The 17,722-nt window shown below is 43.9% G+C and overlaps 2 protein-coding genes across 6 annotated transcripts in view; one reads left to right on the top strand and one right to left on the bottom strand.

The window, feature by feature from the left end:
- RECK (reversion inducing cysteine rich protein with kazal motifs) overlaps window positions 1-17,722 on the top strand; it is a 136,765-nt gene that overhangs the window by 115,370 nt on the left and 3,673 nt on the right. For 4 of the 5 annotated variants that reach the window (XM_038389770.2, XM_038389768.2, XM_043508547.1 and 1 more), the window contains one exon: window positions 11,025-11,180. In XM_038389770.2, the coding sequence (XP_038245698.1) occupies window positions 11,025-11,180 (156 nt within the window). Of the gene's footprint in view, window positions 1-10,624; window positions 10,830-11,024; window positions 11,181-17,722 lie in introns of those variants that run through there. The other variant, XR_006279135.1, reaches the window with a different exon arrangement.
- Window positions 15,312-17,722, bottom strand: part of LOC119850904 (zona pellucida-binding protein 1-like) — a 55,228-nt gene continuing 52,817 nt past the window's right edge. Inside the window, exon 10 of the mRNA XM_043508551.1 lies at window positions 15,312-15,594. Within this exon, the coding sequence (XP_043364486.1) occupies window positions 15,570-15,594 (25 nt within the window). The 3' untranslated portion in view covers window positions 15,312-15,569. The remainder of the gene's footprint in view (window positions 15,595-17,722) is intronic.

Raw genomic sequence — 17,722 nt, 5'->3', positions numbered from 1 at the left:
AGACAGGGAATAATTATATTCCCCTACCTGGACGATTGCCTATTGAAAGCTTCTACATACCAACAGGCGGTGGATGCTTTGTTGCGCACTGAAACTCTGTTCAGAAGACTAGGCCTACAAATCAATGCCCTAAAATCAACCCTAATTCTGACTCAACAGTTGGAATTCATAGGTGCCCACCTGGACTGCATCATGGCATTGGCAAGTCTACCCCAACAACGCTTCTTGACATTAATGAACCTCAGAGCAACCATACAAAACAGCACACAGACATCCGCCAGGTTATGCCTCCAACTTCTAGGACATATCTCAGCAACCACATTTGTTGTGAAACATGCATGACTTCATATGAAGCACCTTCAGGCATGGCACCATACAGTATACATTTCTCACAGACATTCCATTCACAAGCAACTGACCATGCCCACCACGATAAAGAACTTGTTATCCTGGTGGACAAACCATTCTAACGTCTGCACAGGTGTTCTGTTCCAATGACACACCCCATTAGTAACGATAACTACAGATGCGTCTCTCCTGGGCTGGGGGGCACACTTGTCCGAACATACCATCCATGGAGTCCATGCTCCACATAAATCTACTGGAGCTCCAGGTGGTCCACAATGCATGCCACCATTTTCTGCCCCTCATTCGCAACAAGACATTGCAGATCCTTACACACAATTTGGCCACCATGTTTTATATCAATCGCCAAGGTGGGGCACGATCTTACCTGCTCTTCCCAGAGGCAGTTCACCTTTGGGAGTGGTGCATCTCCCACAACATAGACCTCAAAGCAGCCTACCTACCGGGAAGCCAAAACATCACAGTGGCTGAGCTAAGCAGAAACTTCTCCCAGACACACAAATGGGAAATGAGCCCAGAAATCCTCACCACTATTTTCCAACACTGGGGTTTCCTCACAATAGATCTTTTTGCAACACCCCACAATACCAAATGCCCCAGTACTGCTCCCAGGCAGGACTCGGGGAAAATTCCCTTGGGGATGCCTTCCTCATGAAATGGGAAGCGCCTCTAATGTACGCTTTCCCCGATTCCTCTGATATCTCATGTCCTTTACATGATAAAACAGGACAGATCCTGAATCCTGATCACACCTACGTGGCCCAGACAAACCTGGTTTCCCTACCTCAACCAGATGATCACAACATAACTGTGGCCCCTTCCACTCATACCTCACCTACTCACTCCAGACTCAAGTCGTCTCCATCACCCAAACATCCCAATCCTCCATCTCAAGGCATGGCTAATTTGTGGCTGACACCTCTGGAGGTAGGCTGTTTCAGAGAGGTCTGGGATATTTTGATGAACAGCAGACGATTTACCACACGAAAAACATATTCTCAAAAGTGTCTTCATTTCTCCATATGGTGCGGACTCAAACAACTCTCCCCTCGAATGGCTCCATTACCTGCAATACTTGAATATATGCTGATCCTAAAAAAATCGGGTCTTTCTATCAGTTCACTCTGGGTACACTTATCTGCAATCACAGCTTTCCATTCTAAAGTAAAAAGAAAAGGAGTACTTGTGGCACCTTAGAGACTAACAAATTTATTAGAGCATAAGCTTTCGTGAGCTACAGCTCACTTCATCGAAATGCATCCGATGAAGTGAGCTGTAGCTCACGAAAGCTTATGCTCTAATAAATTTGTTAGTCTCTAAGGTGCCACAAGTACTCCTTTTCTTTTTGCGAATACAGACTAACACGGCTGCTACTCTGAAACCTGTCATTCTAAAGTAGATGGCCTCATTATATTCACGCATGCTCTCACTAAATGCTTCCTCAAGGGTATACAGAATACTTACCCTACAGTCAGAGACCCTGCCCCTATGTGGGACTTTAACTTAGTCCTCTGTACCCTCATGGGCAAACCTTTAGAACCTCTGGCTACCTGCTCACTATTACATTTGCCCATGAAAGTCGCCTTCCTAGTCACAATTAGGTCAGCACGACAGGTTGGAGAGCCTGGTGCCCTGATGGTAACTTCACCTTACACCGTATTCCTCAAGGACAAGGTAATCCTTTGCCCACATCTGAAATTCATACGTAAAGTGGCCTCATCCTTCCATCTCAACCAGCCCATCTACTTACCTGTATTCTTCCCAAAGCCACACGCTGACAGCAGGGAAGCATCTCTTCACACGTTGGACATTCATAGAGCACTCGTGTTCTATATAGATAGAACAAAGACATTCGGGAAATCTACCAAACTGTTCATTTCCACAACAGAATGATCTCAAGGACTAACCATTTCCAAACAACGACTTTCAAAATGGACATCAGAGTGCATCCGATTATGCTACCGTGAACATGACCTAGAACCCCTCTCTGGTCTTCACACACACTCCACCAGGGCTATATCCACATCAATAGCCTTTCTTAAAGATACACCCATCATTGATATATGTAAAGCAGCTACCTGGGCATCAGCCCACACCTTCACCAGACATTACACCATAGAAAAGCAATCAGTTGCTGATGCTCATTTCAGAGAATCAGTGTTATCCACCACTCAGTAACATCTTCGAAGCCCCACCTTCCACTGAAGGGTACTGCTCCATAGTCACCTAAAAGTGGAGCACTCACAGGGACATTTCTAGAAGGAGGAGGAGAGGAGGAGGTTATTCACCTGTGCTAAGGCTCAGTCCTCCCTCCAGTCCTTGGTTAGTGTCCCAGCAAGCTGTGATTCCATCCTATGCTCCAGGGCTGAGATGCCTAATAAACCTCACTTGTTGATCTCAATCCATACATTGACTTTTTCAAAAATGGGTAGGAAGGAGCTATTACTTCAGAGATGAGACATAAATCTCCCTCTTCTGGACCCTCAGAGCCGAGACACAAGAGTGCTAGACTCATCCCAAGCTCTGCAGCTGAGGGCAGCCTTATTATGCCTCAATATTAGTAATGATGAGCGCCTATGGTACCAGCTAAATCTGCTGCCTGCTTTCCTTTGATGCTGACCTTTTTGGTACCCAGCAGCTTGATACCTGCAGCTCCCACATGTCAGTGGCCAGCATCTTTGTGCGTACTGTCCCTCTTTGGAGCTTAAGGTCTATAAGCACAGAAGCCTGGTCTACACTGGAAAATTAGGTTGGTTTAACTATGTTGACCGGGGATGTGAAAAATCCACACCCCTGAGCAGTATTGTTAAGCCAACCTAAGTCCCTGTGTAGACAATACTAGGTTTATGGAAGAATTCTCCCATCGACCTAGCTACTGCCTCTCCAGGAGGTGGGTTACCTGCACAGATGGGAGAAGTAGTTAATGTCTACATTGAACTGCTACAGCAGTGCCGCTCTAGCGGTACAGCTGCACTGTAGACAAGCCCAGAATAGTCTGTGGACCCAGTCAGCAGTGCTAACTAGACCTCCAGTCACCAAAACCACGGTACCAATACAGCTGTTGAGACATCAGCATCATCTACGTCCCTAATCCAAATGCAAGGGATGCAAGAGCATCTTAACATACCAGAAAGACTAGCCCCACCTGCTGGAGGAGGTGTATTACTTTGTCTTCTCACCTTGGTCATAATAAAGGCTCAACTCCTTCTCCTTCTCCCCTTCCCCTGCGTGGGTACCATACGGAGTCAGGAAGCGACTCCAGTGATCTCTCTTGAAGCAGTAAAAGGCTTGGGTCTCTCCGGGACAGGGTCTTTGGTACCCTCCTCTGTGTTAGAACCTAGGAGAAAGAAGGAGCATCGCTCCTCTAGGAAAAGGAATTTTCTGCTAGAAATTCCCAGTAAAAAGAAGTCCAAGTCACCTCACTGCTCCTGATCTAAAGATTTCTTGGCTCAAGTCAGGTATGAGTACAGCTCTGAGGGAGTGTGATGTCAGAACTCTAGCACCGTCTCAGGAACACCAGAGTATCAGGGACTACCTTGGCACCAAGCACTTTGGTACTGACCCCCGTGTTTCCAGTCTCTTCGGTACTACTTGCTTTGATGCCAAGTGCATCAGTACTGTCTGCACTGAAGTTTATAGCATCATCATTCTCCATTCTGAAGTAGTATGTGGTCCTGAGGGATCTTCATGTCACTGATGAGCTAGACTCTCCACTGCTTTCTACAGGACTAAATATCTCAACCACAATGCTGATGGCACTCCACTTTGGCAGTACTGCCTGCTAGTTACATCTCAACTAATGATGCAGCCTAGCAACCCCAGCTTCAGAAGCCCTCCACATTAGATTTAGAGTGCTCTTTCTCCTCATCAGATTCCCAACACAGTAGGAAATATTCATTGGAGCCCTCCGATTATTTAATCCTTTATTAGTATGAAAGAGGGCTTCATATGTACCTAGATTAGATAGAGAATAGAACAGTAGGCATATAATCTGGTACCTTCTTCCCTGACCCACAGACTCTTTTCCAGATAATATTTAATCAGGGCCCTATTGGAACCCCTGGGGTCTTCACCATACAAGGCACCACACTTCATCACCGCTTTCCAGGGTTAGAGCCTCCTCTCCTGCACCTTCCCAGGGAGCTTCATGAATCTGACATCTGCTCCCCCTCCCTTACCCCCCAAGGAATTATCTGAGGAGAAGCAGACAGAATAGCGGACAAAGCCAGTTACTATATTCTTTTCTTCCCCAGGTAAGGCAGTGGTCACATCTACACCACCTCACAGATGACAAAAGAGCTTCCAAGACCAGCTCAGGCACACAGAAAATCTATTGAAATACCAATGGAAGTGGTACAAGAGAGCTCCTGTAAGCTCTTGAATATTCTTTGTCTCTGTGCCTGTCATAAACATACAGCTAAGGATAGCCTAGCCTAGAATTCCTTTGCTTCTGTAACTTGACCCCTCTGCCTTCAGGCAGAGAAAAAAAAAACTCTTAACTGCTCTCAGCAAAAACCTGTTTCCAAGCAGCCAAAAGGAAAGAAAAATTTGTCCTTTTAAAATCCTGCTGTGTTTTTGATTCAAAAATGATCCCACTGCTCTGCCATCATGTCAGGGTTCCCTCCGCACTCTGAACTCTAGGGTACAGACATAGGGACCCACATGAAAGACCCCCTAAGCTTATTTCTACTAGCTTAGGTTAAAAACTCCCCAGGCACAAATTCTCTCTTGTACCTTGGGTTTAAGTAACGCTGCCACTATCAAGTGATTTAACAAAGAACCAGGGAAAAGGACTACTTGGAGTTCCTCTTCCACCAGTAATCCCCCGCAAGCCCTTACACCCCCTTTCCTGGGGAGGCTTGATAATAATATCCTAGCCAATTGGTTACAAAATGATCAAAGACTCAAACCCCTGGGTCTTGGAACAATGGAAAAATCAGTCAGGTTCTTAAACGAAGAATTTTATTTAAGGGAAAGGTAAAAGAATCACCTCTGTAAAATCAGGATGGTAAATACTTCACAGAGTATGCAAATTCAAAACACAGATGATTCCTCTCTGGGAAAAACCTTAAAGTTACAGAAAACAGGAATAAACCTCCCTCTTAGCACAGGAAAAATTTACAAGCAAAACAAAAGATAAACTAATCTGCTTTGCCTGTCTTACCTACACTGGTTGCAATATTGGATTAGGATGAGTTGGAGAAGATGGATTTCTGTCTGGCCTCTCTGTCCCAAAAAGGAACACACACACAAACAAAGAGCACAACCCCCACCCCCATTTGAAAGTATCTTCTTTCCCCATTGGTCCTGTTGGTCAGGTGCTAACCCAGTTATGAGTTTCTTAACCCCTTACATGTAAGGAGGAATTATAGGCTTTCCTTAGCTGTATGTTTATGACAGTGCCATTCGTATACCACTGCCCATCAACGAAGTCCTATTTCAGTCAGCAAAGCATAGCTGGCAAACATCAGCATCAGGAACTACAACCTCTAAAAAAGGCAGCTAGGAGGTACCAGGTGCCACCCAGACAGTCTAAGTATACACTCATCTAGTACCTGGCTTGCTACTGATGTGGCAGCTAATTAAAGGAGCAAGCAACAACCGCCTCCAAAGATAAAGAAGCAGCTTGATATATTTGGACATAAGTTATTCATCTGCTGGTCTGCAATTCCAGGTTGCTAATTATCAGGCATTACTTTATGAATTGCCACAGATTCTCAGACTTTATTGACAAACTCCCACAGAAATGCAGGGTGAGGAGTTAAAATTTTCTGAGAGACAGCTAATGTTGGTAGGGAGTTGCTCTGCAAACAGTCTGCTGGATTTCTACCCTTGCTCCCCCTGATTTGGGAATCACTTTTATTTTTTCAAAATGTCATAGAACCTCATAACACCAAATTTCTGGGTTTTAGACACTGTCCGATACTATATCTGCCCTCCACTCCCTCCCCATCTCAAGGATCTCACTCATGAGAGACTTGTATCAGGAGACGGTCACTTCTGTCTCTTGGTGCAATAGAAGAAATTATTCTACAGTTCTGGGGGAAGGCCTTTTATTCTAATTATTTCCTTATAATGAAGAAAAAGGAAGGATGGCATCTGATTCTGGACTTGAGGGGGCTCAACACCTTCATCTGGTGCTTCAAATTCAGAGGCATCCCTAGCCTCCATAATTCCATCATTAGATCCACAAGACTAGCTTCAAGTATCAGGGGGTAGCAGTGTTAGTCTGTAGCCACAAAAAACAACAAGGAGTCCGGTGGCACCTTAAGAAGATTAACGGATTTATTTGGGCATAAGCTTTCATGGGTAAAAAACCACTTCTACAAGATGTTTACTTTTACATTCTTCGAGTGGCTGTGCATATTCCCACTGTGACAGACCCAGACCAATGAGGTCCAGGAGTCTGGTAGAAGGCAAATATATTGGCCACTGGATGAACTGTTTCCTGAGTGACCAGAGCAGGGGCTGAACTAGAGCAAACAAGAACCTGCTAGAACCAATTAAGACAGGCAAGCTAATTAAGACACCTGGAGCCAATTAAGAACATACTAGAATCAATTATGGCAGGCAGACTAATCAGGACACCTGGTTTAAAAAGGATCTCCCATTAGTTAGGGGAGGGTGTGCAAGGAGCAGGAAGTGAGAAGGCGTGCTGCTGGAGGACTGAGGAGTACAAGTGTGATCAGGCTTCAGGAGGAAGATCCTGCAGTGAGGGTAAAGAAGGTGTTGGGAGGAGGCCATGGGGAAGTAGCCCAGGGAGTTGTAGCTGTCACGCAGCTGTTACAAGAGACACTGTAGACAGTTGCAATCCACAGGGCCCTGGGCTGGAACCCAGAGTAGAGGGCAGGCCCAGGTTCCCACCATCCCCCTCAACTCCCTATTTGAGACCAGAGGAGGTGACCTGGACTGTGGATCCCACCAGAGGGGAAGGTCCTTGGCCTATCCTCCAACCCACTAGGTGGGTCAGCAGAGACTGCGGGATTGTTCTCCTCCCTTTCCCCATGCTGGCCAGTGATGAGGTTAGCTGAGTGAACGGCAGGTTTGAGCCACTAGCAAAAGTGAGGGTGGCCGTGAATCTCTGAGGCAAGCAAATCCGCCAATAAGCACAGGATCCACCAAGGCAGAGGAGGAACTTTGTCACATCACTTACGGGTAATGCACTGACTGTTCTCGGCTAACAATAGAACCTTCTCCAAGCAGTGCATGTTAAAGCGCACGTGCACCCCCTTCTTACTCCTTCGCTCAGCATCACTGAATGTCTGAGAGCGAGTCTGTATAAGGGATTCTGTGACCTCTGCTGCCTCGGTTCTTTTCAACTGCTTGTGCCAAACAGAAATGAACTGTTTCAGTCTGTCGGATCTGGGTGTTTCTCTTGTATTTAGTACCTTTAGATAGCTGTTGTGTTAGTTTTAGCATTGGTTGAGTTTAAGGTAGTTTGTAGCTATAGTTAGTTTAGTTTACTTTTAGGATTCAGTTACATGGAATGGCAGAACCAAAGAAGAAGCTAGATTTTAAGAGATGCACTTCATGCCCAGCTGTCATTTAGATGCCTTAAGTGCCTCGGAGTGCCACTCCTCTTCTGAGTGTTCTATTTGTCAGACTTTCACAACCAGAGTGCACAAGGAGAGGCAGAACAGACTGCAGGTACCCCTGCTTAAAGAAGCTGTTGCTGCTAAGCCATCAGGTTCCAGGAGATCATTGGATCTGAAGACTAAAAGGCCTTTTTTGGCTCCAGCTGCCTCATCTAGTAAGGCTAAAGTGACTAAAGAATCCTGTGGATCAGGGTTGTTGTTGGTTCTGGCTCCTGTTCCTGTTTTGTTGGATCCTCCTGTTAAAGTTCTTAGAGTGTCAAAGTCTCCATCTGTCTAGTTGGCAGCTAAGGAGCCTATGATCATGCAGACTATTCTGGCTGTGTCGATGCTGCAGAAAAGGCCAGGGAGAAGACAGCCACTTTTAGCATTACCAGATCCTAAGAGTATGTACTGTCATACTCCCCCCATGGCAAATTCTCTGGCAGTTGTTGCAGCCAGTAATAGGTTCAGGTCTGGTCAACCCGTGCAACTCCTGGAGATAAAGATGGGGAAAAGTGATTCTTTCCTTCTTCTCTAGGAATTAGGGTGGCTAATTACCAGGCACAGATGGCCTGTTACCAATTCCATTTTGGGAGAAGATGGCTTTGTTTTGTACAAGAACTATAAGATGATCAAAGCAGTTTGTCTAATATGGGTCAAAGATGTCAAATGTGGCAAAGCGTGTTCTCGGGCTTCTTTTGATATTTGACTATTCAGCTGCACCTGAAACATCATCAAACTACATCTTCATCGCAGTGTCTACTTTAAAAGAAACTGTTCAGATCCAGAACTAAGTCAAAGCAATCTGCTACTTCCTCTTCACCTTTGCATAATACATGGCCTCAGATTTGACATTAGGATCAAGACTTGGGGACCAGTTGGCAAGGATATGTTCCTTTCTTTGGAGACAGACTGGCCCATTTCATTGACAATTGGAGGCTTGTTACATCGGGCGAGAGAGTCCTAGAAATAAGTTACCCCCTTTCCATTTCCCGTACCCTTCTCTTTTCATAGAACCTTCTCACAAGGTTATCCTATCAGAAGTTCAGAAATTTCTCCTAAAAGGTGCTGTGGAAGAGAAACCTGAATATCTGTGGGGTGGGGTCAGGCTTTTATTCAAGATACTTCCCGCTTCAGAAGAAAGATGGGGGGTGGGTTCTGTCCAATTTTAGATTTAAGGAAATTGAATAGGTTCATCAAGAAATTTCAGTTTTGAATGCAAACTCTAGCCTCTGAATTAGCCCTTGATTTCAGTTATGGATAAGTTCACAACTCTTGATACATATTTAAATATTTCTATCCAGCCAGCTCATCAGAAGTACCTTTCTTTTGTGGTGGCACAAAGACTGTTCAAGTACAAGGTCCTGCCATTTGGCCTTTCTAATAATGCCAAGAGTCTTTACAAAAACACTGCTTTTCTACAGTAGTGGTTTACCTCAGAAAACAGGCTATCTTTGTTTACCCAGTTTTAGACAATTTGGCTGCTTAAAGTCTTCACGCAAAGATCTAGTTTACATTTACGATCTCCCTCCTTATGGATTTGGGACTGCTTCTGAATGTCAAAAAGTAAAATCTTTGCCTGACTCAAAGAATTCATTTAATAGGGTCTATATTGGACTCAGTAGCAGGAAGAGCTTTTCTCCGAGAAAAAAAGATTTCTGAAGAGAGAGCAATGCACTTTAGATATTTGACACTGTCAACTCCAGAAACTGATTCTCTTTTGGGTCTGATGGTTTTTATGCAGTGACTACATATGTTGTTCTATTTACATGCCTCAGAATGAGGTCAGCGCAGCACTGTATGGCTCAGGTTTACAAATTGAATCTGACAGTATTCAGATGTCGGTCACCACGCCTCAGGACAGTCTAAATTTGTTGATGTGGTAGATAGAGTTAAAATGTTCTCATAGGTGTTTCGTTCAAACCGCCTTTGCCATCTGTCACAATAACATCTGACACATCAGACAATGGATGGGGAGCTCAGCAGGGTTTGCTCACAGTTCAGGGCCACCAGGCATCTCAAGAAAAGAATTTGTATAATAATGTTTTCGAATTAAGAGTCATTCATGAGGCTGTCAGATACTTTCTTCCTCACATAAAGGGATAAGTTGTTCAGGTATCAACAGACAATACAACCATTATGTATTACTTCAACAAACAAAAGAAGTGCCCATTCTTCCCTGGTGTGTGCTGAGGCAGTCAGTCTATGGGACTGGTGCATTCTTCACAATATCTATTCAGGCATCTAACAGGGAAGAGCAATATGTTGGCAGATTGGCTTATCGGAGACAGTTCTCATGTGCATGAGTGATCCCTGAAGTACCAAGTGGCACGAGATTTTCTCCAGCTGCGGCTGACCTGATGTAGACCTGACTGCAACCAGGTTAAACAAAAAGTATCATCTCTTCTGTTCAAGGGTGGGAAGGGACAGTTAGTCCACATTGGATGCTTTCCTGTTGCATTAGGGAGAGGGCCTTCTGTATTCTTCTCTCCCTTTCCATTAATTTAGACGGTAGTGAGGAATATATGTCAGGACAGGGCTGAGACAGCAGTGGCACGTAGACCTGCTTCAGCTGTCTGATGGACTCTGTAAGCATCTTTCTTTGTCTCTACAGTAACTGGAGTTCTTTGAGCTGTGTTGTCCAAATGTATTCCATAACCTGCCCTTCTTCCCCACTACAACAGTGTTGAAGAAAGAGTGGTGGGTGGCCTGCACCACCCTTTATGCCCTCAGTACAGGAGCACAAGGACAATAAGTGAGGTGCATGCGCAGGCTCAATGGACAGTGTAGCCAGAAGATTCTGGTCGCAAGCACATTGGGTACATGTGCCCCAAGAGCGAAATATATATGGACACTACATCTTGAAGAACCACAGTTACTGGAAGATAAGTAAGTGTTCTCTTTCCCTTCACTTAAGGCTTAGTCATTGCTTATATAGACTGGGTTTGATAATTTGGTTTAAAATGGAGTATGTTCGAACAACTTTTTTAGTATGACATAATCTTATTATTTACCTCTCTGAAGAGGACAAATGTAATTTTATTTAATTTTGCATGCATAATAAACTACTCCATCTTTTTCCAGGTAACCAATAAAAAGCCAATAACTGTACTTGAAGTACTTCAAAAAATCCGTCTACATGTTTCAGTGCCACAATGCGATGTGTTCGGATACTTAAGCATAGAATCTGAAATTGTGATTCTCATTATACCCGTTGATCAAAACCCCAAACCGTTGCAGGTAGAATTTATTATTATTTTTGTTTGTCAATATGGTTCCATTTTATTTCAATACAGGTTGTCATATGTGCAATCTGTGCTATGTACCATTTATTTTTACTTTCAACTTACACTTGAAAAGCTACAGTGAAAGATGGTAAGAATAAAATGGAATTGAGTCTCATTGTTTTGTACTGGATGATGACTGTTTTGAGACTTCTCTGGTGATTTGTGCTTAAGGGTTTCTATTGTAAGAATAAAGTGGATGTGTTCAACAATTACTGTTTTTATAGGAGGTTCTGAATGAAGAAGAGGTTGTGGGTATAGCTCTGAAAATAACAGTATTTCAATTTGGTGCTGAATCAAAAATAAAGTTTAGTTTCAGGTCAAGCAAAATGTTTCATTTAGTTTGAGTTTTTCTTTTCTCTTCTTTTTTTTTTTTAATAAAATTGAAGCAACGTTTTAAAAACAGTCATTTTGAATTAAAAAATCAAATTGTTTCATTTTGATTGTTGGAACTTTTTTTCTTTTATGGCTGAAACAATTTGGCAAATTTGACATGAATTCATGCAGTGTTTTGGTCAACCCAAGAGTGTATTTTTCAGCAAAAAAAGTTCGAAAAACTTCACCCAGCTCTAGTTGTGGATGCTAATGGAGTATGCTGGATCACACAGCAGACTACAGCAAATGGAAGCGAAAATACTACAAACTTTACACTGCTCCATTTTGCTGGAGTTTGTGGTATTTTATCATTTTTAAAAAGGCAATAAAATAATATAAAAATCAGTACTTTAGCTTTCTGTGAATTATATCTCATAGCAGATAGATCAATTGAGTAAAATACAAAAGAGTTTTCATTTACAATTTCACAAAGAAAAGATATGATTAGAAGAGTGACTGTCATGCATTTTAATAAATGTGCTTTGGAGTATAAGTTTTTAGTATCGAGCCCTTGGTCTGTTACTTAAAAATGTACCTGGGTGTGTATGAATGGGTTATACCATTGTCTGTCTTGATGCTAAATACAGATATGGATTAGGCTGCCACCCATCTCTATGGGGTGGGTCCTCAGCTGCTGGAAATTGTCATAGCTCCACTGACTTCAGTGGAACCATACCAGCTAAATATCTGCTCCTATATTTCTGGGACCATCACAGTTTTGATAGGGTGATCCTCTTACAATACTAGCTATCAGTGTGCTACAAAGTCCCCAAATACTTTTCAGAATATGTTAAAGGACATCAAGTCACAGTGTGCTGCCCCAGCATAATAATGGTGTGATATACCTACTTTGCACTAGGAAAGACATACACACACACAGCTGGCAACCTTAGAACTCTATATGTGGATTAATAAACCCAGACAAAAGCCATTGTATTATTTTGTTTGGAGCAACTCAGAACTACTATAAAAACAAGCTTCAAATATGTATTGCATTTCTTTTTCCTGGAACTCTTGCTTCCTTCTGACAGTCTGTTGGTTAGGTTTTTGCAAGTCCAAAAAAACCCACTATCCTTTTGTTAAGCGTCTTTCCATGCCCTGTTGACAGCACATTTTTATAATTAAGTTCCCTCAGGGTTTAGGATTCACGCTGACCGATTGATGCTCTTAACTTGTGCATTAACTTGCATTATTTTAAAATGAAGGTTAATCTTTAAAATAAAAAAGGGGGGAGTGGGTAAGAAGAAGCAGATTGGAATCCACATTTTCTGCTCGTTCTACAACACAAATATTATTCAGGCAATTTCATTTCCTCAAATTGTTTGGTTTAGTAAATTGTGCCTCCAATTTCCTTTTTATTTTCCCAAACTCGTATTGTGTATTCAGGACAGAATTTGATCAGTTGCATTGAAGTTACACCAATTTACACTGTAACTGAAGTTGGCTTTATGTCAAAGCCATGTTGTCTAGCCTCGTCTATCAAGGTACCTATAATTGCTAGCGTTCTGTTGAATTTATCTACTTTTACTGATCATGGAGTGTTTTTTACATTCAATAGTTAATGCTGCAGCTAAATTTCCATTATAAATCCAATTTCTTCTTCGAGGAGTGTCCCTGCGGTGCTCCACTTAAGGTGTCCTTGCGTCCCTGCGCTTGTAATGGGGGAGTTGTGGTAGCAGTGCATGGTTGGGTTGCACATGCATGGTCCCCATCTCGTGCTGCTTCAGGTGTTTATCTAGCGCCGTGTGGCAAACCCCCCTCAGATCCTTCTCTACCACCTTTCACTTGAGTCAGCACACTTAGCAGCATCTCTATGCCTACTTTTATTAGAATAGGGTTTTTTTTCACAATTTAGACTTCGTTCTTGTTGGATTATAGCTAACTTTCCTTCCCGGTTTAATTTTTTTCTTCCTTAAAAGAAAAAATTCTCTCAGACTAGAAAATTTCTGTTGTTTGCCACTAGCTGTTGTTTTCCCCTTGGGGGCGGGGGGCAGACATCTTTTCTGAGGGACTTGCCCAGATTTTAAATGCTGCCTCACCTGCAGACTTTATGTCCCAATGTCAGACGGGCACTCGCAGTGTGTTCGCTGCCTCGGCGAGACACACATCCCTCAAAAGTGCTTGCATTGTCACAATCTAAAAGCCCAAACCAGGAAGGCGAGAGACTTACAATTCAAATTCCTCATGGTGGAGAAGTCTCTCTGGCCAGCATTTGAGCCCGAATCACAGACCCCCCACTGGACAGAGGTCCCCGACTGCTGACAGAAGCTCTTCCTTATCGGCTAACACGAAAGACCACTCTGCCAAGAAGGTGGCCAAAAACTGGGCTCCAACTTCTGCGGCTTGGAAATCTGCCAAGAAACGGTGTTCCTCAAACCGGCACACTCCATTGGTACTCTCTACTGGCAAAGTAGTGGGAACCTCCAGTACCGTGGGTACCATAAGAGCAAAAGAACCTAAGCAGGCTAGCTCAGATGAGGGCAGCAAAGGGAAAATGAAACCCTCTGCCTCGGCACCATCAGAGCCGACGAAACATTTGGCACTGAGAAGCTCGGCACCACTGCAGACCTCATGGCGCCATCTGCTGCTGTCATAACACACTCGGTGTGCACACCAACATCCACAACTGCACCAAAGTAATCTGTATTGACCGCTTCATCTTAAACGTACCAATGTTACTGGCACCGCAGCAAATCCTATGCTAGAAGGACCTAATTGGTCACCTTGATGTTGGAATCTCCTATCTTTGGTACTGATGTCATCCATCTCACCGCTCCATTTAGATCTGCTCCTCCATTATCTGGTGATGAGGGGGATGAGGATGAAGGAGAAATATGCTCCTTTCACCATTCCTCTCCCATCTGTGTACCTATTAGATCAGATCCACCACAGAACAGGGGCTATTATACTGTGTCCAAAGTTCAAAAGTGGTATGGACACCCATGGGATGCCACCAATGCTTTTTCAACCTCAGTGGCCTTATTGGATCCCATGAGCAGCATACCCCCCCACAACACCACAAACCTTCCAGCACACCCAGGGTGAGCACATGTCATTCACCCTCACCTTCAGTACCGGGGACCCTCTGAGCCCCCAGAAGATGTGGCCAAAGAGGAGGAGGAGATTTTGAACCATGAGATGACACCAGCAGCCAATTTTTCATCATCTTCCCCTGATGATACCATTGTGCCCCCACCTCCCTACATGGGGGATGACTTGAAACAATTTCAGGACTTTTTAAGAGAATGGCGGGCTCATTGGATATATCACTAGAAGAAGTCCAGGAATAACAACATAAACTATTAGATATCATACAGACTTCAGCCTCTTCCAGAATCACTCTACCAATGAATGATGCAATTATGGAACCCGCAAAATCGATTTGGCAGACCCCCAACAACAAGCTCATCTACATGCAAGAGGTCTGACAACAAATATTATGTGCAAATGAAGGAAACGGAGTTCCTTTTCTCACACCCCACACCAAAGTCTTTGATGGTGGATGCAGTAAATGCACAGGACAGAGAATAACACCCTCAAAAACACACTGTATGGCAGAGATTGGAAGAGATTAGATTTCTTTGATTGTAAGACCTACTCCTTGGCAACGTTACACCTCAGGATCGCCAATTACAAGGCATTACTTGCCAAATATGACCACTCAAACTACTCAAAATTGTCAGAATTTATTGAATTCATTCCAGAAGAGAAAAGAGAAAAGTGCAGGACCATAATCTCTGAAGGACATCATCTCGCCAGAACAGCATTGCAGGCTGCATTGCACTCTGCAGACACCACAATGTAGTCTGTAGCCACAGCAATAGTGATGAAGCGAGCATCTTGCTTGCATCTCCCTGTGTTCCCCAGAGAGGTGCAATGAATGGTCAAGGATCTCCCGTTCAAAGATCCTAAATTGTTTGCAGCCAAAACAGATGAATCTTCCCACACACTTAAATCCTCAAGGATGATGTTAAAGTCCCTGGGCACCTACATGCCTAAGAACAAGAAAAAGGAGGGCAAGTATTATGCCTCACAAAGATTACGGTCTACACCTTACGCGCAATCACACAGACAATATGTGCAACAAGGGCAGAAACAGATCCACGAGGAGACAACAGCCTCCACCTCAGACTTCTATGTCTCAACCACTGCCATCAAGACAGCAATGTTGAGACTTTGGTCAAGGGTCCAAGACCCCCCACAACTTCAAGTGCTGGAAACACCTGTCATCTCCCAGCCATTCGGAGATTGTCTCACATTTACCTAATGTGGCAGACGATCACATCCAGCAGATGCGTACTAGATATAATCAAGTCTGGATATTCCATCCCATTTATCTCCATCCCCTGTACCCACCTTCCCTCCCCATTCCTCTTCGGGAACCCCTCTCATGAAGATCTACTGCCACAGAAGGTAATCCACCTCATACACATAGGTGCAGTAGAAATGGTACCAACAAAACACAGAAGGAAGGGTTTCTAGTCACATTATTTCCTCACCCAGAAAAAAACTGGAGGGTGGAGACCCATTCTCAATTTACGAAGACTCAACAAATTCGTGAAGACCCAATGCTTCAAGATGGTCACGTTGGCAACCATAAATCCAGCACTAGAAAAGAGGGTCTGATTCTTGGCCTTCGACCTCCAGGATGCACACTTTCATTTAACAATACATCCATCACAGCAGAGGCTCTACAGATTTGCTACAGGAGCAGATCACTTTCACTACAAAGTTCTGCTTTTCAGCCTATCCACTGCCCCATGAGTATTCTCCAAGATTCTTGCAGTGGTTGCTGCTTACCTCCGCAGACAGGGAATTATGATATTCCCAAAATTCAATGAACTTACTCAATTCAACTTACTGAAAGCATCGACATGATAAGGAGCGCTAGAAGCAAGGTAGCTCTTTTCACACGCCTAGGCCTACAAATGCACAAAAATCAACACTAATACAAAAACTAGAATTCATCAGAACCTACCTCAATTCTCCGGAGGCTATGACCTCTCTACCATGACAGCAATTAATTACTCTAACCAATCTGATCTCCCCAACGCTAAACAGCCCTCAGATAATGGCCAGGACTTGCCTACAACTGCTGGGCCACCTGGCTGCAACGACATTCATCATCAAACATGTGAGATTACACGTGCAGTGTATGCAAGCCTGGCTCCAGACAACCTACACTCCATTCAAGCACAGCATGAACAAACACCTCACAATACCGAACAAAGTAAAAGACTCACTACAAAGGTGAATATAACCAGACAATGTTTGGGCCAGGGTCTCCTTTGTCCTGAACTCTCCAACAGTGATGATCGTGACGGACACCACACTACTAGGTTGGGGAGCACATCTGAACACTCATGCTATCCTGGGTCATTGGTCCCCATCAGAATCCCTCCTAAGTATAAAGCTACTGGAACCACAAGCCATTCACAGCGTGTGCTCCCATTTCCTGCCCATGATCAAGAACAAGACCATAAAAATCCTCACAGACAGTGTTGCATGCTTGTTCTGTATAAACCAGTAAGGGGGGAATGCTCACACTCACTGTGCACAGAAGCCATGCTACTCTGGAACTGGTGAATCAGTCACAACATCAACATCTCAGCCTCCTACCTACCAGGATGCCAAAACACCGCTGCAGATGCACTGAGCAGGAACTTTTCTCAGGACCACGAGTGGGAATTAGACATATGGGTGCTACACAATATATACCAAGACTGGGAGTTCCCAACAATAGACCTCTTTGCAATGGCACACAATGCCAAATGCTCTGTTTGCTCCAGAGCAGGTTTGGGCTCTCGCTCCATGGGCTACACCTTTCTTATCAAATGGCTCCTCTCCTATATGCCTTCCTTCCCATCCCTCTCCTATGACGGATAATACACAAGATCACATTGGATAAGTCCAAAGTCATTGTGATAGCCCCCAGGTAGCCATGACAAATATGGTTTCCTTACCTTCTCAAAATGGCAGCATGCATACCACACACCCTTCCTCTTGTGCCCTGTCTCCTCTCGCAAGATGCCGGCCAAGTCCTTCATCCGAATCTAGAAAGACTGCACTTCAAAATGTGGCTACTCTATTGCTCCAAGGACCTGAAATGACCTGCTCAGAGGA

This window comes from Dermochelys coriacea, chromosome 2 (assembly GCF_009764565.3).
Source record: "Dermochelys coriacea isolate rDerCor1 chromosome 2, rDerCor1.pri.v4, whole genome shotgun sequence".
Classification (NCBI taxonomy): Eukaryota; Metazoa; Chordata; order Testudines; family Dermochelyidae; genus Dermochelys; species Dermochelys coriacea.
Note: the sequence above shows the minus strand (reverse complement) of the source record. Positions and strands in the feature narration are given on the sequence as shown.